Consider the following 16,668-nt stretch of genomic DNA (forward strand, 5'->3'; position numbering starts at 1 on the left):
TTTTAGGTTCAAACAGAGTTTCAGTTGAAAAACCGTTATGTAGTTTGGTATATTGAGTTGAATCGGTCTGAGTTTGATCAATTTGGACCGATAAAGGAAGCATTTTCCTTTCAGCACATACATTTGAAGCTCCCATGATTTTTCAAATTGTTTCTAATAATATTATAAATAAGTTACCTAAACATAAAATTATAATTGTTTGAAAAATAAATTTGATTCAAAAACACAAAATATATACAAACCGGGTTTCAATTGAAAAAACGTTATGTAGTTTGGTATATTAAGCTGAATCAGTCCGAGTTTGATCAATTTGGACCGATAAATGAAGCATTTTCCTTTCACCACATACATTTGAAACTCCCATGATTATTCAAATTGTTTATAATAATATTATAAGTAACATAATGTTATATAAATATAAAAAATCTACCTAAACATAAAATTATAACTGTTTGAAAAATCACTTTGATTCAAAAGCACGAAATATATACTCGATTATATTTTATAAATGAATTCATTTTATAATGACATTTTGAATCATTAAAATACATATAAACAAACTTTCTATATTAAGTACCTAACTGAATTTATGATTTTAGGATTTAACAAAAAGTTATTCAATAAAAACTTAATTTTTTATAGAGATTGCTGAAAAATGGAACTATTAAACAATAAATTTTCTAGATAACGTTTTATTTTATTATTTAATATTTTATTTAACAAAATGAAATTATTGGAAAATAAAGAAATGAGTTTAATTAAAATGTTTTCATCCCATATTGATCGTGAGAGTAAACAAGAGAATGTATTCTCCTCTATAAATACTAATAAGAAAGGTTTTGAAATATTTCAAAGGGACTAAACCATGAGATCTTCCTTCCATTTAACTTTGTAGGACGTTGAATGTATTCTTTGGTGAGATTGTCTTTGTCGACAAGTGACCAATTAAATTTTAGAATTTCGAAAATGATTTTGGACCGTATTTTTTAGATTTGGATCGAGTTTAATAAGGATCCGAGTGTCTTCTGGCTGAGTTAGGCAAACTCGCTTCCATTGGAAACCGAGTTTAAGTAACATGTCGAGTATTTGGTTGTGTTAAAGTTTTAACCTTATAAAAGACATCATTATTATCATATGTTCTACATAATTATGGTAATATTTATGATACAAAACATTTTTTTTACTATTTAAGATAAAAAATTGTCTCTATTATCATATGTTGTACAGAATGATAAAATTCAAGATAGATAAAAAGATGTCTCTATTATCGTATTTTCTACATAATGATAATATTTAGTATAAACGTTTTAATTTAATATGAAATTAGTATTTAATTGATAACAATAACAATTTATTTATTTTAATTTTTTTTTTTCTATTTTAATCATATAATTTTGTATATGTAAAACAACTTTAAATTTCAACCTTATCTCTTATAATATAGTTCAACATAATAACAATACTAAAAATTAACTTTTATATTTTTTATAAAATTATTATTTACTTGTTAATAACAATGATTTAGTTATTTTTAATATAAAATATATTTTTATATCTCACGCAATGCACGGGCATTCGCCTAGTTTTACATATAAATTCCCGAAAAAACCTATAGAGTCGCGTCTTTTGCCTGACAACAATCCTTAAAATTTAGGAAACCAAAGTCTTTTGATAAAAACCTATTACACATTTATGCAAGTCTCCATAAAATAATATTTACGTCTGGCCATATTCAACATTCTAAAAATATCTCTTTCCAAAATTTTCAATAAAATAAAAACTTAATCGCGCAATTTATGATCAGGAAACTTATCCATTCCTTTCTTGTAACTTAATAATAATAATAAAAAAATAGAGTCGAATACCATAGATGCGACTTATTAGTGTGACACACCTAAATAAGTTATTGAGATAACGTTTTAAACTAATTTGTAAATATAAAAAGCGTGAAATAATCTCAACCAATGCCATACCATCATGTGTTGATTGTGTTCACAGTTGTTGCCTTCCTTAGTGTTTATACTTTATATATTTGCCACCACCACACTATATGCCACTACAATACAAATATACAACTCAGAAAACGCCGGCCCAGTTATCGACGTAAATGGCCGCTCGAAGACTCTCCGGCGTCCTCTCCCGGTCACTTTCTCTTCGCCCTCTTTCTTCTTCGGTTGTTTCTCGAGGTTAGATGACTCAAAACTGTTTTAGCCATTGAAATTATCATCTGGGTTTTGCTTTTTTATCATCTTTTTAAGTTGGTAGTCTATGTGTTTGATGGAGTTTCTTAGAGATAAGGTAAGGTGACATGCATCGCCGTTTCTTGAAAATTCTAGTTTTCTACTGTCTGGTTGCTCTTGCTCAACATATTGATCCATAAGAAGCTGCAAGCAGAATCATGGCCGAATGAATCTTTAAGACTCAAAAAGTTCATTTTATTGATAAATCTTGAAAAGTGGACCACCTCTTTTTTATAGAATCTGAATCTGGATCATGTTTAATTGAGTTAACCCATGTATTAGTGTAATAACAATTGCTAAATTTGTTGTGGATTGAAATCCTTTTCTTTTGTGATTTGTGGTTCTGTTGTTATTTTCATAGAATTTAAGACGAGCGTACTTGTATTTGTGGGTTTGCTTCGACGAAATTAAGATTACTTCCGACTAAAGTGCTTGCTGTATCCTTTTTTTCCAGTCAAATCATTGTCGGGTCAATCATTACGAAATCTGAACAGTTTTCTTTTTCTTCAGGAAAAAGATCCAACTTGGAAGGCGAATCACGAAGATTCGGTACTGCTGCAGCACTTGAACAACCAATTACTCCATCTGTTCGCATTAATTACACTCAGCTTCTAATAGATGGAAAATTTGTTGATTCAGCATCTGGTAATTCTTTGCTTTATTAGTACTATTTATTTATGATACCTTATAATATTGATGAAATTTCTGAATCTTTATATGTTTATTTCAGGAAAGACATTCCCAACCTTGGATCCACGAACAGGGGAAGTCATTGCCAATGTAGCAGAAGGCGATGCAGAAGATATCAATCGGGCAGTTTCTGCTGCCCGCAAGGCATTCGACGAAGGGCCTTGGCCTAAAATGAGTGCTTATGTAAAACAAACTTTCATTCCATTTTTTTCTATACAAAGGGTTCCAGAGTCTCTAGTCTTAGAGTTTCAATTCCAACGTGGATTGGTTTCCGTGTAGACAGACAGTTAGCTTTTATGCTAGCCAGGCAGTCACTATGTACTTGATTTACATTTCACAAGATATATTTTGACAGTGTTTGCCTGCTCAGGGTTTGCTGAAAGAATAACCGTTTTCCACATTGTAGGAAAGGTCGTGTGTTTTGCTAAGATTCGCGGATTTGGTGGAAAAACACAATGACGACATTGCAGCCCTTGAGACATGGGACAACGGGAAGCCGTATGAACAGGCTGCAAAAGCTGAAGTACCAATGTTGACACGTCTATTTCGCTATTATGCTGGTATATTTATTTATTTAATAACAAAACTGTGTTAATAAATTGTACAAGCTGTACTTGATAAGGTACATATATTTCTTTTTTCAGGTTGGGCGGATAAGATCCATGGGTTAACGGTTCCAGCAGATGGGCCTTACCAAGTGCATACTTTGCATGAACCAATTGGGGTTGCTGGACAGATCATTCCATGGAACTTTCCTCTTCTTATGTTTGCTTGGAAAGTCGGTCCTGCCCTTGCTTGTGGCAACACCATTGTTCTTAAAACAGCTGAACAAACTCCATTGACTGCTCTTTATGTTGCACAATTGCTCCATGAGGTGCCATAATTTTATATTTATTGGAAAAATACCATAATTTTTTTATTTATTTGGGAATATAGTTAAATTGGCTTTTATATGTAGGCGGGTCTTCCTCCTGGTGTACTTAATATAGTTTCAGGATTCGGTCCAACTGCTGGAGCAGCTCTTGCTAGCCATATGGATGTTGATAAGGTAAGTAATTAGTATTTAAATTTTAAATAATTAAATCCTTTTATATTATGCTCTTTAGTATCAAAATTGATAATTCAATGCTTTCATTTGCAGATTGCTTTTACAGGATCAACTGAAACCGGTAAAATTGTGCAAGAATTGGCTGCAAAGAGCAATCTTAAGCCATGTACTTTAGAGCTTGGAGGGAAATCGCCTTTTATTATTTGTGAGGATGCTGATATTGATAAGGCTGTGGAACTAGCTCACTTTGCTCTCTTTTTCAATCAAGTGTGTACTTTTAAATTTTTATATTTTCAATCTTTTTGCTCTCAAAATGTGTGAGCTAATTATTTTAATATATTAGGGACAATGTTGTTGTGCTGGTTCGCGTACATTTGTTCATGAGCGCGTATACGATGAGTTTATAGAGAAATCAAGAGCACGAGCTCAAAGACGAACTGTTGGTGATCCTTTCCAAAAGGGTATTGAACAAGGCCCTCAGGTATTTGCTTTTGGGGTTGTTTTTTTGGACTTAATCTGTACAGAATGACTAAATGGATTAAACTAACAAACCTGGCTTAATGTACACATGTACAATTTTCAGATCGATTCGGAGCAATTTGAGAAGATTTTAAAATACATAAAATCCGGTGTTGAAAGCAATGCGACTCTTGAATGTGGAGGTGACAGATTAGGGTCCAAAGGTTACTACATCCAACCAACCGTTTTCTCGAATGTTCAGGTACAATTTTTACCAATAAACCCTAATTTATCCCTTGACCAAAACGTGTCAAATGTTGACCAGCATTATAATTTATACGTATGCAATTCTCTTGAAACAGGACGATATGCTGATAGCGAAAGATGAGATCTTCGGCCCTGTTCAATCCATCTTGAAATTCAAGTAAATCGCAAATGATCGTATCATAAAATGCTTCATTCTATGATTAAAAACTGAAAAACATCTTTAATCTTATTATAATTTGTGAACAGGGAGATCGATGATGTGATAAAGAGGGCTAATGCGACAAGATATGGACTTGCAGCTGGTGTGTTCACCAAGAACCTTGATACAGCAAACAGATTGACTCGGGCATTGAGGGCTGGGACTATTTGGGTGAATTGTTTTGATGTGTTTGATGCTGCAATTCCTTTTGGAGGGTATAAGATGAGTGGAATTGGAAGGGAGAAGGGTATTTACAGCCTTAATAATTATTTACAGGTGAAGGCTGTTGTTACTGCATTGAAAAATCCAGCTTGGTTGTGATTTCGTGTTACGTTTGATGATGCGACAGTTTTTTTTTATTTTTTATGTGATGTCTGGAGAAGTACTGGATTTGATTCCTCTACTGTTAACACCACTTGTATCAACTTATACAATAACTTGTCTGTTGGTGTGTGGTGTTATATGAATGACACTTTCTTTAATCGGTTTCTTGTACTCCAAATTCGGACCATAATTGCAAAAAAGGAAATGTAAACCGGTGAAATATGTAAAGGGAGAAATATTTCAAGGACTATATTTGTAATTCATTTTTGAAATAGGGACCATAGTTGCAAATGAAATTATTTGGAACATTGAAAGACATAGATTAAGAAATAACTAGTGGACTATTTTTGTAATTCATCCAACTAGCTTCTAGGTGAGATTGGATGAGTGAGGTGTTAGAAAAAGGGATAAATAGATTGCTTGGATTCTTTGAAAGTCGTGATTCACTATCAAATTGAAGTATTTCGATGGTACAGATCGAACACTCAATTGGATGAAATTCAGAGAATGAAATTTGAGAATGTATATGAAAATGTTCTTCAACATGCACCAGAATATTGACCAAAAAACGGAGGGAAAATGACCTTTGAGGGTAATAAAGTATTCGTCTTGTATTTATTAGGTCCCTTATCTTTTTTTTGTCTTTATTATACCATTGAACTTGTAATCCCTGTTCACCAAAGCCCTTGATACCGGTTGTTGTAGGTTACTAGTGATGTGGATATTACGTGGCATTATGTGCCATAAACTGGGCTTATTAATTGCAAAGTTAAGTACTGCATCTTCTTGCCCGTTCTTGCCCTAGATCGACATGTCTTCTTCTTCTTCTTCTATTTCTTCCAAACGAAATGTTGAATTTCAACCTGAAAATCCTTGTTACTGTGGGTTACCATCTCGTGTACGAACTTCACGAACTAAAGACAATCCAGGAAAAAAATTCAGATTGTGCCCTAACTCCATGGTAAAGCAATTGTTTTTTACTTTTCGTTTTATCTTCTTTCTTTCAGCAATTTGTTACTTTTTTCAAGAATGAAGGACCAAAATGCAAGTTCTGGGAATGGTTGGAGCCTGAAACCCCCGAAAATGAAGTCAATTCTGGGAAGGACAAAAAAGAATCGTGCAATTTAACCCTCAAAGTTTCTATATTGGAAAACGAGATCAGCATATGTAAGATGAAGATGGAACAAGAAAATTTGGTTGTTAGACAAGAGTTTGAAAAACTCAAATGGAAGCTATTTACTCATAAAGTTGTGATGATTGTGTTGTTTCTGTTGTTTGTGTTTAAGAAGTAGTTTAGCCCTTAATTTAACCCTTAGTTTAGCTGTATTCAAAGACTAAATGTAATCCTTAATGTTGTAATTTGTTTGATGTATTATGACTAAATCTTTTTGATTAATGATAGTTTGATGTTTTGAGTGCTTTCCAAGAAGTATTAATATGTTTAAAAGGTTAATGAATTGGACATGATGCATGGGTAATATGGTCCAGATTAAATTTGGCAGTCAATTGTTATTGTGTTGATGTGATCCAATGGTAAAATGGTCCAGAATAACCACATTGGATACATCAAACATTTCTTAATGTATTAAGACTAAATCTTGGCATTAATCAATTGTTAATGTGTTGATGTGATCCAAGGGTAAAATGGTCCAGATTAAATTTGGCAGTAATCAATTGTTATTGTGTTGATGTGATCCAAGGGTAAAATGGTCCAGATTAACCACATTGGATACATCAAACATTTCTTAATGTATCAAGACTAAATCTTGGCATTAATCAATTGTTAATGTCTTGATGTGATCCAAGGGTAAAATGGTCCATATTAAATTTGGCAGTAATCAATTGTTAATGTGTTGATGTGATCCAAGGGTAATATGGTCCAGATTAACAACAACAACAACACCAAACTTTGCTTAATGTAGTAATACTAAATTTACTTGATTTATGATAGATAATATAAGATTAAACAATCTATATGCAAATAACCGTACACCAAAGCATATAGATAAAAGACAAAGTTGTAATATTCCATCATCATGTGCACTATTACAAAAGTTGTGCCCACAGTTGTCCTAATATGTCAAAAGATGTGCCATGTGCCCACAGTTGTCCTAATATCCCAATTACATATTTATAAGACTAAAAGTTTGTCTTTCCAAATAAAATCATTCCAACACCATTGGGTTGTGTCCAGTGCTTCCTTCTTTCTTCAAAACCTTCCTCCTCAACCCTATCTTGGTAATTCTTTCTGAGTATTTTCGTATCCTCTGCCTAGTTGCAACTGGTTGAGCAGGGACATCAACATCTGGATGTGGATCATCAACTGGATCCACTGGATCTGCTTGAACTGGATCAACCTGTGGAGCTGGTACTTGAACTGGATCCACTAGATCTGCTTGAACTGGATCCACTTGAACTGGTTCCACTTTACCTGCTATACAAATATGTAGCTAATGAGTTGGATGTTCCATTTAAATTATATTGTTTTAATAGCATACCTTTCTCTTTTTTACATTTTTTAGGTTTCTTGTTTTTTGGCCTTGAAGTGGATGCTACATCTGCTAGTCTAGTAGGACATGTTGATCTATTGTGGCCCCTTTCTCTACAAATACTGCATCTATTAACTGAACCTGCTTTTGAGATAGTATGCCTTGTTTTCCCCTTGCTTTCCATCTCAGATTGATCTTTTTTCCTTTTAAGGGTTGGCCTTCCTGGTAACCTTCTTTTTTGAGGAGGCAATGGCTTCATGTAGGGAGCTTCAGGCCACATGGAACTACCATTAAGTGGGTTAATGGTATGGTTGTAACAAGTCAAGAACATGGCTGTATGGAACCATGGTGCAACATAATCCTCTGCATTCCTGTTAAGGTATGAAATGGCTGCCACTGCATGCACACATGGGATACCTGATACTTGCCAAGATCTACATCCACATGTGTTGTTGTTAAGGTCCACAGCATATCCATCATTTCCAATCCTAACTTCATATTGTTGTATCCCAGATGGTATAACACCCCAAAATCTGCCCAAAAAAATAAGAAGTTCTATTAATCTTATAGATGAGACATATAATATTTATAAAATAGAAGTTATATCATACCTTTGCTGTTTCTTTAGCTTTGATATCTTCAACCTTATAGATGGACATATTTTTAAATTCCCCCAACTTTGTCCCTCTTGCAACATTTTATACATCCTCTCCATTGCATAAATCCTTATCTCTTCCAACATGGTGATGAGTGGCCTTTTCCTAGCAAGATCAATAACAGAGTTGAAACTTTCTGATATGCCATTCTCATAAGCATCACAAGCCCTGTCCACTTCAAAGAATGCCCTGCACCAACTTTTAGGGTCCCTTTCCATGAGGTGTTCATAAGCCAAAGGATCAATTTTTTTTATGGAATTCATTTCTGCCTCAAATTTTGGTTGAGTAGTACTAGCAGCTGCTGCCCAAAACAACTTCCTATATTGTTCACCTTTGAAACTTTTCTTGAAGTTAGCATAGATGTGCCTAGCACATTGTCTATGCTCTGCTGCTGGAACCCTTTCTTTGACAACCTCTATTAATCCCTGAAAGAAAGCATGAAATAGATGACATAACAAAAACATTCAACTTAAACAAAACAAAACAGAAATATACCTTGTGTTGGTCTGATATGAGGGTCAATCCATGACCAATTCCCATTTCAATGTCATCCAGAAGGAGGTCAAGAAACCACTTCCATGTTTCCTTATTTTCAACTTCCACCACAGCCCATGCAATAGGGAAGATGTGGTTGTTTGCATCCCTACCCATAGCTGCTAACAGTTGGCCTCTACATATACCCTTTAAAAAACAACCATCTACCCCTATTACCCTCCTACATGCTGCAATCCAACCATCCTTCACACCCTTAAAACAAACATACATTTTAGAAAAGTAGGTTGTGGAATCAGGCATGACATTCACATCTATCTTTACTGTTGAACCAGGATTTGTCCTCATTATTTCTTCTCCATAACTCCATACTTTACCATAATGTTCTATCAAACTACCCTCTATCTCATCCAAAGCATATCTCCTAGCATTTCTACATTGAGTGACACTAACAATCAAGTTAAACTTTGCACTCACTTTGGCCTTCATTTTCCTTATGCTCATTTTAGGGTTCTTCAGAAGTTGATTCTTAAAATGCATTCCAATCCATTTATATGTTACAATGGAACCAAGTTTGAAGACTCTTGAACAGTTATGTTCATCAACTAATGACTTAATTTGGAAAGACCTTTCACTGCTCATCCAGGAAGCCCACAGTCTAAAAGGACAAGAGGGGTTCTTGTTCTCTTTACAACATCTCACTAATAACCTCTGACTATCATTTTTCTCAAAATAAAGGTTGTACCCATTCTTCACTGCATAGTTAGTCAAACAATTTTTCAATTCCATGGGGTTAGAGAATCTCATACCTAGAATTGGCACCATTTTGTCCCATTTCTGGTTCTCATTATGGACAGGGTACACTGGTTTGTCATCTCCATTCTTGGTTTCAACCTCATCAGTTTCAGCCTCATCATTTATATCCTTACACATACCTGACACCCGATGTAAGAATTCATCACCAATAGTCTTGTCAAAAGAAGGAATGTAATCATCTGCTTCATGCTCATATGGAATATCATCAGAAAGTTGTGAATCTTTATCATCATCCAGGTCTTCGTCGAAATAATGCCCTTCATCATCAGCCCAATCAAGTACAGGTTCATTTTCGTGGTCTATATACACATTCATTCTTAGACCGGCTTCATCACTATAACCCGTTTCAATAAACTCAAAGTAGTCAGCATCATTCGAAATTCTCCTAATACCCTCTGCCAATGGTTCATTTCTAGTGCAATAATATACATTATCACAACTGCCTTCAATCAACTTTGCAATGAACAAGTTAAAGTCTTTGAAATCCATTGCACCAAAATCGACATCACAGATTGAAACAACAACAGCGTTCAAGTACACTAACGGTTTTGGTGCGAATAAACCATTATAATGTAAATAAACTGTTAAATACTTACTTTGTTTGGAATCGGAGGCCATCTTCTTCACTATAACACTCGCATTCACCAGTTGTCTTCAATTTCCTAACCGTATGCTTCGATTGAACTTTTTCTTCCCTTAATTAAAAACAACCCTAACTGTAAGGACAAACGGGTGAAAGAGAAACATGTGTTCTAATTCCACGTAATAAGACATGTCATCTCTAATTAAATGTGGTAACCGGTAAAACAGGTGATAACCGGTCACGGTGGCTTTGGTGAACAGGGATTACAAGTTCAATGGTATAATAAAGACAAAAAAAAGATAAGGGACCTAATGAATACAAGACGAATACTTTATTACCCTCAAAGGTCATTTTCCCAAAAACGGATATATCAATCCTGTCTGAAAACTGTCAACAGACAGTTACAAACTGTCATAAAACTACCAAACTGTTATTAAACGGATGTCATGGAATAAATGGTCAACTTTCTAAAATTGGATTTTTGATGCAATTTTTAATATAGCAACATAGTCCAAATAAAAAAATTTCGCGCTGACCTGGCAGCTCGATCCCCGCCAGGGGTTCTGCCCCTTGGACCCCGCCAGGGGTTGCCGCCCCTAGGATCCCGCTCCCAGGGGCGCTGCCCCCGGACCCCGTTCGTTTAGGGGCTTCGCCCCTAAATAGCAATGTACTTTAAATCTTGAAAAACCTGAATAAGTGTGCACTCCTACACCATCCTAACTTGTTCAATATTCAACAAGATCACTTTTGGTCAACAAATTTAATCCTATTACACTTAAATAATATTTGATGATATAAAATCACCAACATGAGGGACCATAATCGATGAGTTTTAGATAATATCAGTTTCAGTTATCGGTTGTAGTCGGTTGTTGGTTAATATTTGTTATTCATTACGGTGAAAATTGACTAATATCCTAAAAAAAATTACATTGTTATAAAAAACAGAAAGTACATTGCAAATTTAATAATAACTTTGACACATAATGGAGGGCTTATGTAATCATGTTAAATGAAAGAATTAGTAACGAACTTGTAACATCCGCAGTTTGGGGTAAATGTTTTAACCCTTAACATAAAATTTGCATAAATGAAAATTATTTCTAAATTAAATAATTTAACCCTTACCAAAGTGTTTCTAGCCCGACGTATCTGGTGTTGCCCTCCCTCATTAAGGTTGAGGGTTCAAGTCACGCAGTAGACATAAGTAGAATAATTTGGGTGTAGTTTAATATATATTGTCGTTTAAAAAATAAATAAATAAATAAAAATAATTGATCTTCAGGGACTTTGAAGTTTTAGAAAATCGTGGTTAAGAATGTTTGGATTGTTGAGAGTCGTGAATTACACTTTTAGATTAAAGCATTTCGATGGTATACTCGAAAAATGCTAATTGGATAAAACTCAGTATGAGATCAAGAAATGAGAATATGGATGTTATGTCGTGTATATATTAGAATAATGACCAAAAACAAGTATATCAACCAATATCCAAAAACTAACGAAAACTGTCATAAAACATTTTCATAACTATTAAAAAAACTATCACTAAATCGGGTTTATAAGTAGGATAAAAATCGGGATAAAATTAATAAATTTGGATTTTCATGCATTTTTTATAAAACAATATCGATCTCACCAAGGGTTGCCACCCCTTGGACCCCGCTATCAGGGGCGCTATCCCTGGACCCCCATCAGTTCAGGAGTTTCACCAACAGTGTACTTTAAATCTAAATAAACCCGAACGAGTGTCCACTCTAAACCAACTTTACTTGGTCAATATTTATTAAGATTACATTGGTCAACAAGTTAATCTCATTAAACTTAACTAGCATTGGTGATACAAATCACCAACAAAATTATGATAGAAGGTAACCCTAGGTTATAAAGAAAATTTGAATGTAGAGATGTTGATCTTGTAAATTATTGAAATTAAGGTATGAATTTGACTTAACTTAGTAAACTATATTTTAGACCGACATTGTTAATATATTAACATTCTCGTGTTAAAGTTAGACTTGCCAAGTTAGAAACGTTAATTGACTATCATTTTTCATAAAAATCAAAGTTTAGGAAGTTAAGGGACTTACGTTGCTAGGTGAGGAAAGTTTAGAACTAAGAACCCCAAACCCTCCATTTATTTTCGTTTCAAACGTAAGAGAGTTTGGAGATGAGAAGAAAATCAGAGTTTTGAGTGTGATTTGAAGTAAATAGTGGAATTGAAGCTCTATTGAAGTTCCAACACTTGATCATTGAAGAAAAATATTGGAATGCAACAATTTCACCATCTTTTGATCGATTAAGCTTTATAGAATTGTGAGCCATCATTAAATCTGAATCCATTGATGAACTTCATGATTAGTTCAAGTTTAGTATTAAACTATAAGCTTATACACTAATGTAATGATGTAAGTTTATCTACATAGTAAAAAAATGAGGTATGAAGCTTTAATGGTGGTTTTGAAACCTAGATTCATGAATTCAACTATGAGTCTAATTGAATTCAATATTAGTCACTATAACATTAAAAAATTTGGATGTTTAGAAAGTGAGAAAAAAATAAAAATAAGTTGGAAAATGACAATAATGGCAATAAGAGCAAAATGATCAAAAAGTGTAAACCGGTTATTTTACATAACCAACAATGGACATAATAGTAAATATGGCCATTATTTGGAGTTATAAGAGTTTTACATGAATATAGTATAAATGAAGCAAGTACAAGGGCAAAAAATGGAAAAAAAAATATATGAAATTGCAATTTCATATAAAACTGATAAAGTGCCAACTTTGAGGCCTTAAAAGCTAAGCTTAGAGGCAAGGTAAGGAAAAAAGATACAACGGTAGCTTGTAGTAGACTTGAAAATGAAGCAATAGAAAAAACAATCCGATTAAAAGGAGTTCATACGAAGAATCTACAATGTTGCAAAGTTAGACAAAAAGTTAATGAAAGCTGATTTTGAAATTTGACAGCTTCAAGGTGCCAAATTTGGAGCTCAATAAGTCAATATCTATAGATAATTAGAAAGAACATTGTTATGGAAAGTTTTAGTCCATAAAACAAAGAATACACAGAAAAAAGAATCAGACAAAATGGGTGTGTAATGAATGAGATATGGTCGTTTGAAAATTGTTGATTTAACACTCAAAATGTTGTAATATTCCAACTTGCCATGTTCATGGTTGAATAACCTCATTTCTGGACATATTTAGCTAAAACACATAACATAAAACTTGTAGTACTTTCCAACGATATAAAGTTTTCCCAAACCGGAGTTTATATGGCCGAGTTATGAAGATGGAAAGATGGGGAAAAAATTGCTCGGAAATTATGGGAAGCAAGGGGATTTTCAGAATTTTTATTGAAAGTAGAATACTAGGGTTAAGATGCAGCGAGCATTCTTCTGTGTTCGCCAAATTAAAACAGAACACACACACACAATTAATGTGTGTGTGCATGCTCGTGCCATAACCAGCAAGAAGAGAGGGAAAGAGACCTTTGTCTCTCTATTCCCATTGTGTGTGTGCGCGTATTTGGATACAAGAAAGACCGGGCCGTGGGGAAGCTGGGCAATAACCCCGGGCCTCGCCAAATCTCGGGCCCCAAATAGTGATTTATATATATATATATATATATATATATATATATATATATATATATATATATATATATATATATATATATAGGGTTAGGTTCATGTGAGACGGCTTAATTTTGTGAGACCGTGAGACGCATTTTTTAATTTTTTTAATTTTTTTTAGTTAATTCAAGTTCCAAAAATAATATTTAAAAAAAGAATTTTTTGATTTTTCCATTTATTTTGCATTTTAAAATTATTTTTAGAATATGTATAATGTAATATTCTATTTAGAATATTTCACGTATTTTTTAAAAAATAATAGGATTTTTTTTTTATTTTTTATTTTTTTTTATTTTTTTTAGTTAATTCAAGTTCCGAAAATAATATTAAAAAAAAAAGAATTTTTAGATTTTTCCATTTATTTTTCATTTTAAATTATTTTTTTGAATATGTCAGTGTAATATTCTATTTAGAATATTTCACGTATTTAAAAAAAAAAAAACGGGATTTTTTTGTTATTTTTCTTAGTTAATTCAAGTTCCGAAAATAATATTTTAAAAAAAATAATATTTGGATTTTTCCATTTATTTTGCATTTTAAAATTATTTTTAGATTTGATCTCACAGTCTCACAAAATTAGAATGGTCTCAAATGAACCTGAATATATATATATATATTTTTGAGATGATAAAAAATATATTTTTCCCTAAAATAACTAAAGACATTTGTAGTTCATCTAGTTGAAGTGTAGAAGTGGTTTTCCATGTTTGAACCTTTTACAACTCTAGAAGAGATCTTTTTTATATATATTTTTTACTCAAATGTTAAGTCCCCTCTAAAAATACAAGCTAGCAAAAACTGTTGAAATTCCAAATGTTTAAACATATATATATTTTTTTTTTTTTCAAAAGTGCACTCTGCAAATGTACCCTATCAAAAATTTGGATTTAGCAGCAATATTTCTATGTTGTTATACAAATTCAAATGGAAAGATCATAAAAAATTATGAAGAGAATATTATTAGTTCATATCGGCAGCTTCCGAAAGGAGAATAAATTTTGATTCAACAACAAAGCGTCATTATTTTTTGTGACCTTTGCATGTGGTTGATTTAATCAAGTAGATTATGTTAGGTTTAGGTTTGCTTCTATAAGGTGATTTTTACGAGATTTTTTTATTTTGTTTTATTATATTAACTTTATCTTTTATATAATTAGTATTTAATCACAGCACGCGGTGTGTCGGAGAACTGATTTGCAAAGTGTACCACAGTTTATAAAAATAAAGTTTCGATCCAAACAATTATGTATGAGGAAGTAAATAATAATTAAGAAATTATATTAATAAAAATGAAAACTATAAAAACAAAGTTTGTAAGGGATCAAAGACAAATTTAAAATAATATATTAAGTTTTTAAAATTAACAAAATTTTCCAATGTGCGACAGGGAAGGGTCTCAAATTTTATTTTCCCCGGGCCTCAAATCGTCTTGGACCGCCACTAGAAAGAGAGACACATAAATGTCGAGAAAGAAAAAAAAAAAAGAGACGAGCAACAGCAATGACTATTGTGGGCAGCGAAAATGGTGTCAACAAACCACCATGGTCGTTTTTGATGATGACTAATAGTGATTCAGGAACTTTTGGAGGTCGGAATACATGAAGAAACAACCTCAAATTTTCTAATTTCAGTTTTCGGACACAAATGTTAAGGTATTTTTATAACCCGAAATTATGTCAATTTCTTTTGGAATGGTCAGATTTCATGTTGAAAACTGATGATACATGGTAAAAATTTTGATGGATAAAAGCTTATAAGGACACAAGAAACATCAATACATGGATTGATTGCATTTTCGTGAGGTTGAAGACGATGAAAAGTGACAGTTGATTTTTTTGTTTTGGTCAATCTTGGAGTTGGAACAAATTAGCAACTCATGATAATTGTGAACATAATTAGAAGCTTGAAATTGAAGCAAAAACACAAATTTATTGTTATGAACTTCATGAACTTGACAACTTGTTATTTTTAGAAAATTTGTTGGAAGTAGATTGTTAATATGAGTATAAAGCGAATGATTTTAAAGGGTTTGACAACCTAAGTATATGTTTACTATCGAAACATATTTAGTGTGAGATACTCATGAAAATCCATTCTAGAACCTAAAGAAATCACATTTAAGCAATTAGGACGCCTAAATAAGAAGAAATGTCAAAAATGGTGGAAACGGAAAATGGCTTAAAATGTCTCATGAATCTTTATGCATGTTTTGAACACTCTTGGTACATCATTTAACCATATGGCAATGTGTTAAACACATGGATGCATGAAATTTGATTAAGTTATCAAAATGAGACAATAGCGTAAAAATGTTAAAAATGGTTATTATGCCCTTATGAAGCATGCTTAGCTACTAAAATGGATTTGGATAATATTAGAATGACTAGATTAATATAATCATTGTTAACGATGAGCTTTGAAGAAAATGGTAATTTAAGGCAAGTTTGCAAAAAATGAAGTAAGTTGTCAATTGTGAGAAATATGACCAAGATCGGTATGTATTCATCACATCTCTATCTAATCTTTATGAATGCACTCCAACTGTTTGTGTAAATGTCAATGTCAGTATTTTGTTATTAACACATCTTTATCCTTCGTCTTCTCTACTTTTACCCCACCAGTACTAGTAGCTATAATTTGGATAATAATATCATCTTGGTATGTGGATTGGGTTAGCTTTCTTTCTGGCTACATGAATAGGGGAGGTTCGATGGCGAGGGGTTTGCATGAAGGAGATGAAAATCCCAACGATATCATTCAGTTG

At 32.9% G+C, this 16,668-nt stretch overlaps 1 protein-coding gene across 1 annotated transcript; it reads left to right on the forward strand.

Moving 5' to 3' along the window:
* Nucleotides 1–1,987: 1,987 nt before the first annotated feature.
* LOC145042464 (aldehyde dehydrogenase family 2 member B4, mitochondrial-like) lies at nt 1,988–5,385 on the forward strand. Its single transcript, XM_078990895.1, has 11 exons — nt 1,988–2,186; nt 2,751–2,885; nt 2,971–3,113; nt 3,337–3,490; nt 3,575–3,804; nt 3,889–3,978; nt 4,072–4,245; nt 4,322–4,459; nt 4,562–4,699; nt 4,800–4,861; nt 4,951–5,385. The coding sequence occupies exons 1-11, from the start codon at nt 2,108–2,110 to the stop codon at nt 5,222–5,224; spliced, it is 1,617 nt and encodes a 538-aa protein (XP_078847021.1). The 5' UTR covers nt 1,988–2,107; the 3' UTR covers nt 5,225–5,385.
* Nucleotides 5,386–16,668: the final 11,283 nt, after the last annotated feature.

Source organism: Lactuca saligna, chromosome 4 (assembly GCF_052625555.1).
Source record: "Lactuca saligna cultivar CGN05327 chromosome 4, ASM5262555v1, whole genome shotgun sequence".
NCBI classification, from domain to species: domain Eukaryota; kingdom Viridiplantae; phylum Streptophyta; class Magnoliopsida; order Asterales; family Asteraceae; genus Lactuca; species Lactuca saligna.

Excerpts from the sequence above, each read along its gene's own strand:
- LOC145042464 (XM_078990895.1), top strand. The coding sequence starts at position 2,108 with ATGGCCGCTCGAAGACTCTCCGGCGTCCTCTCCCGGTCACTTTCTCTT. Across the intron at positions 2,886-2,970 it reads ATTTGTTGATTCAGCATCTG|GAAAGACATTCCCAACCTTG; the intron begins GTAATTCTTTGC and ends TGTTTATTTCAG. Across the intron at positions 3,491-3,574 it reads TCTATTTCGCTATTATGCTG|GTTGGGCGGATAAGATCCAT; the intron begins GTATATTTATTT and ends TTCTTTTTTCAG.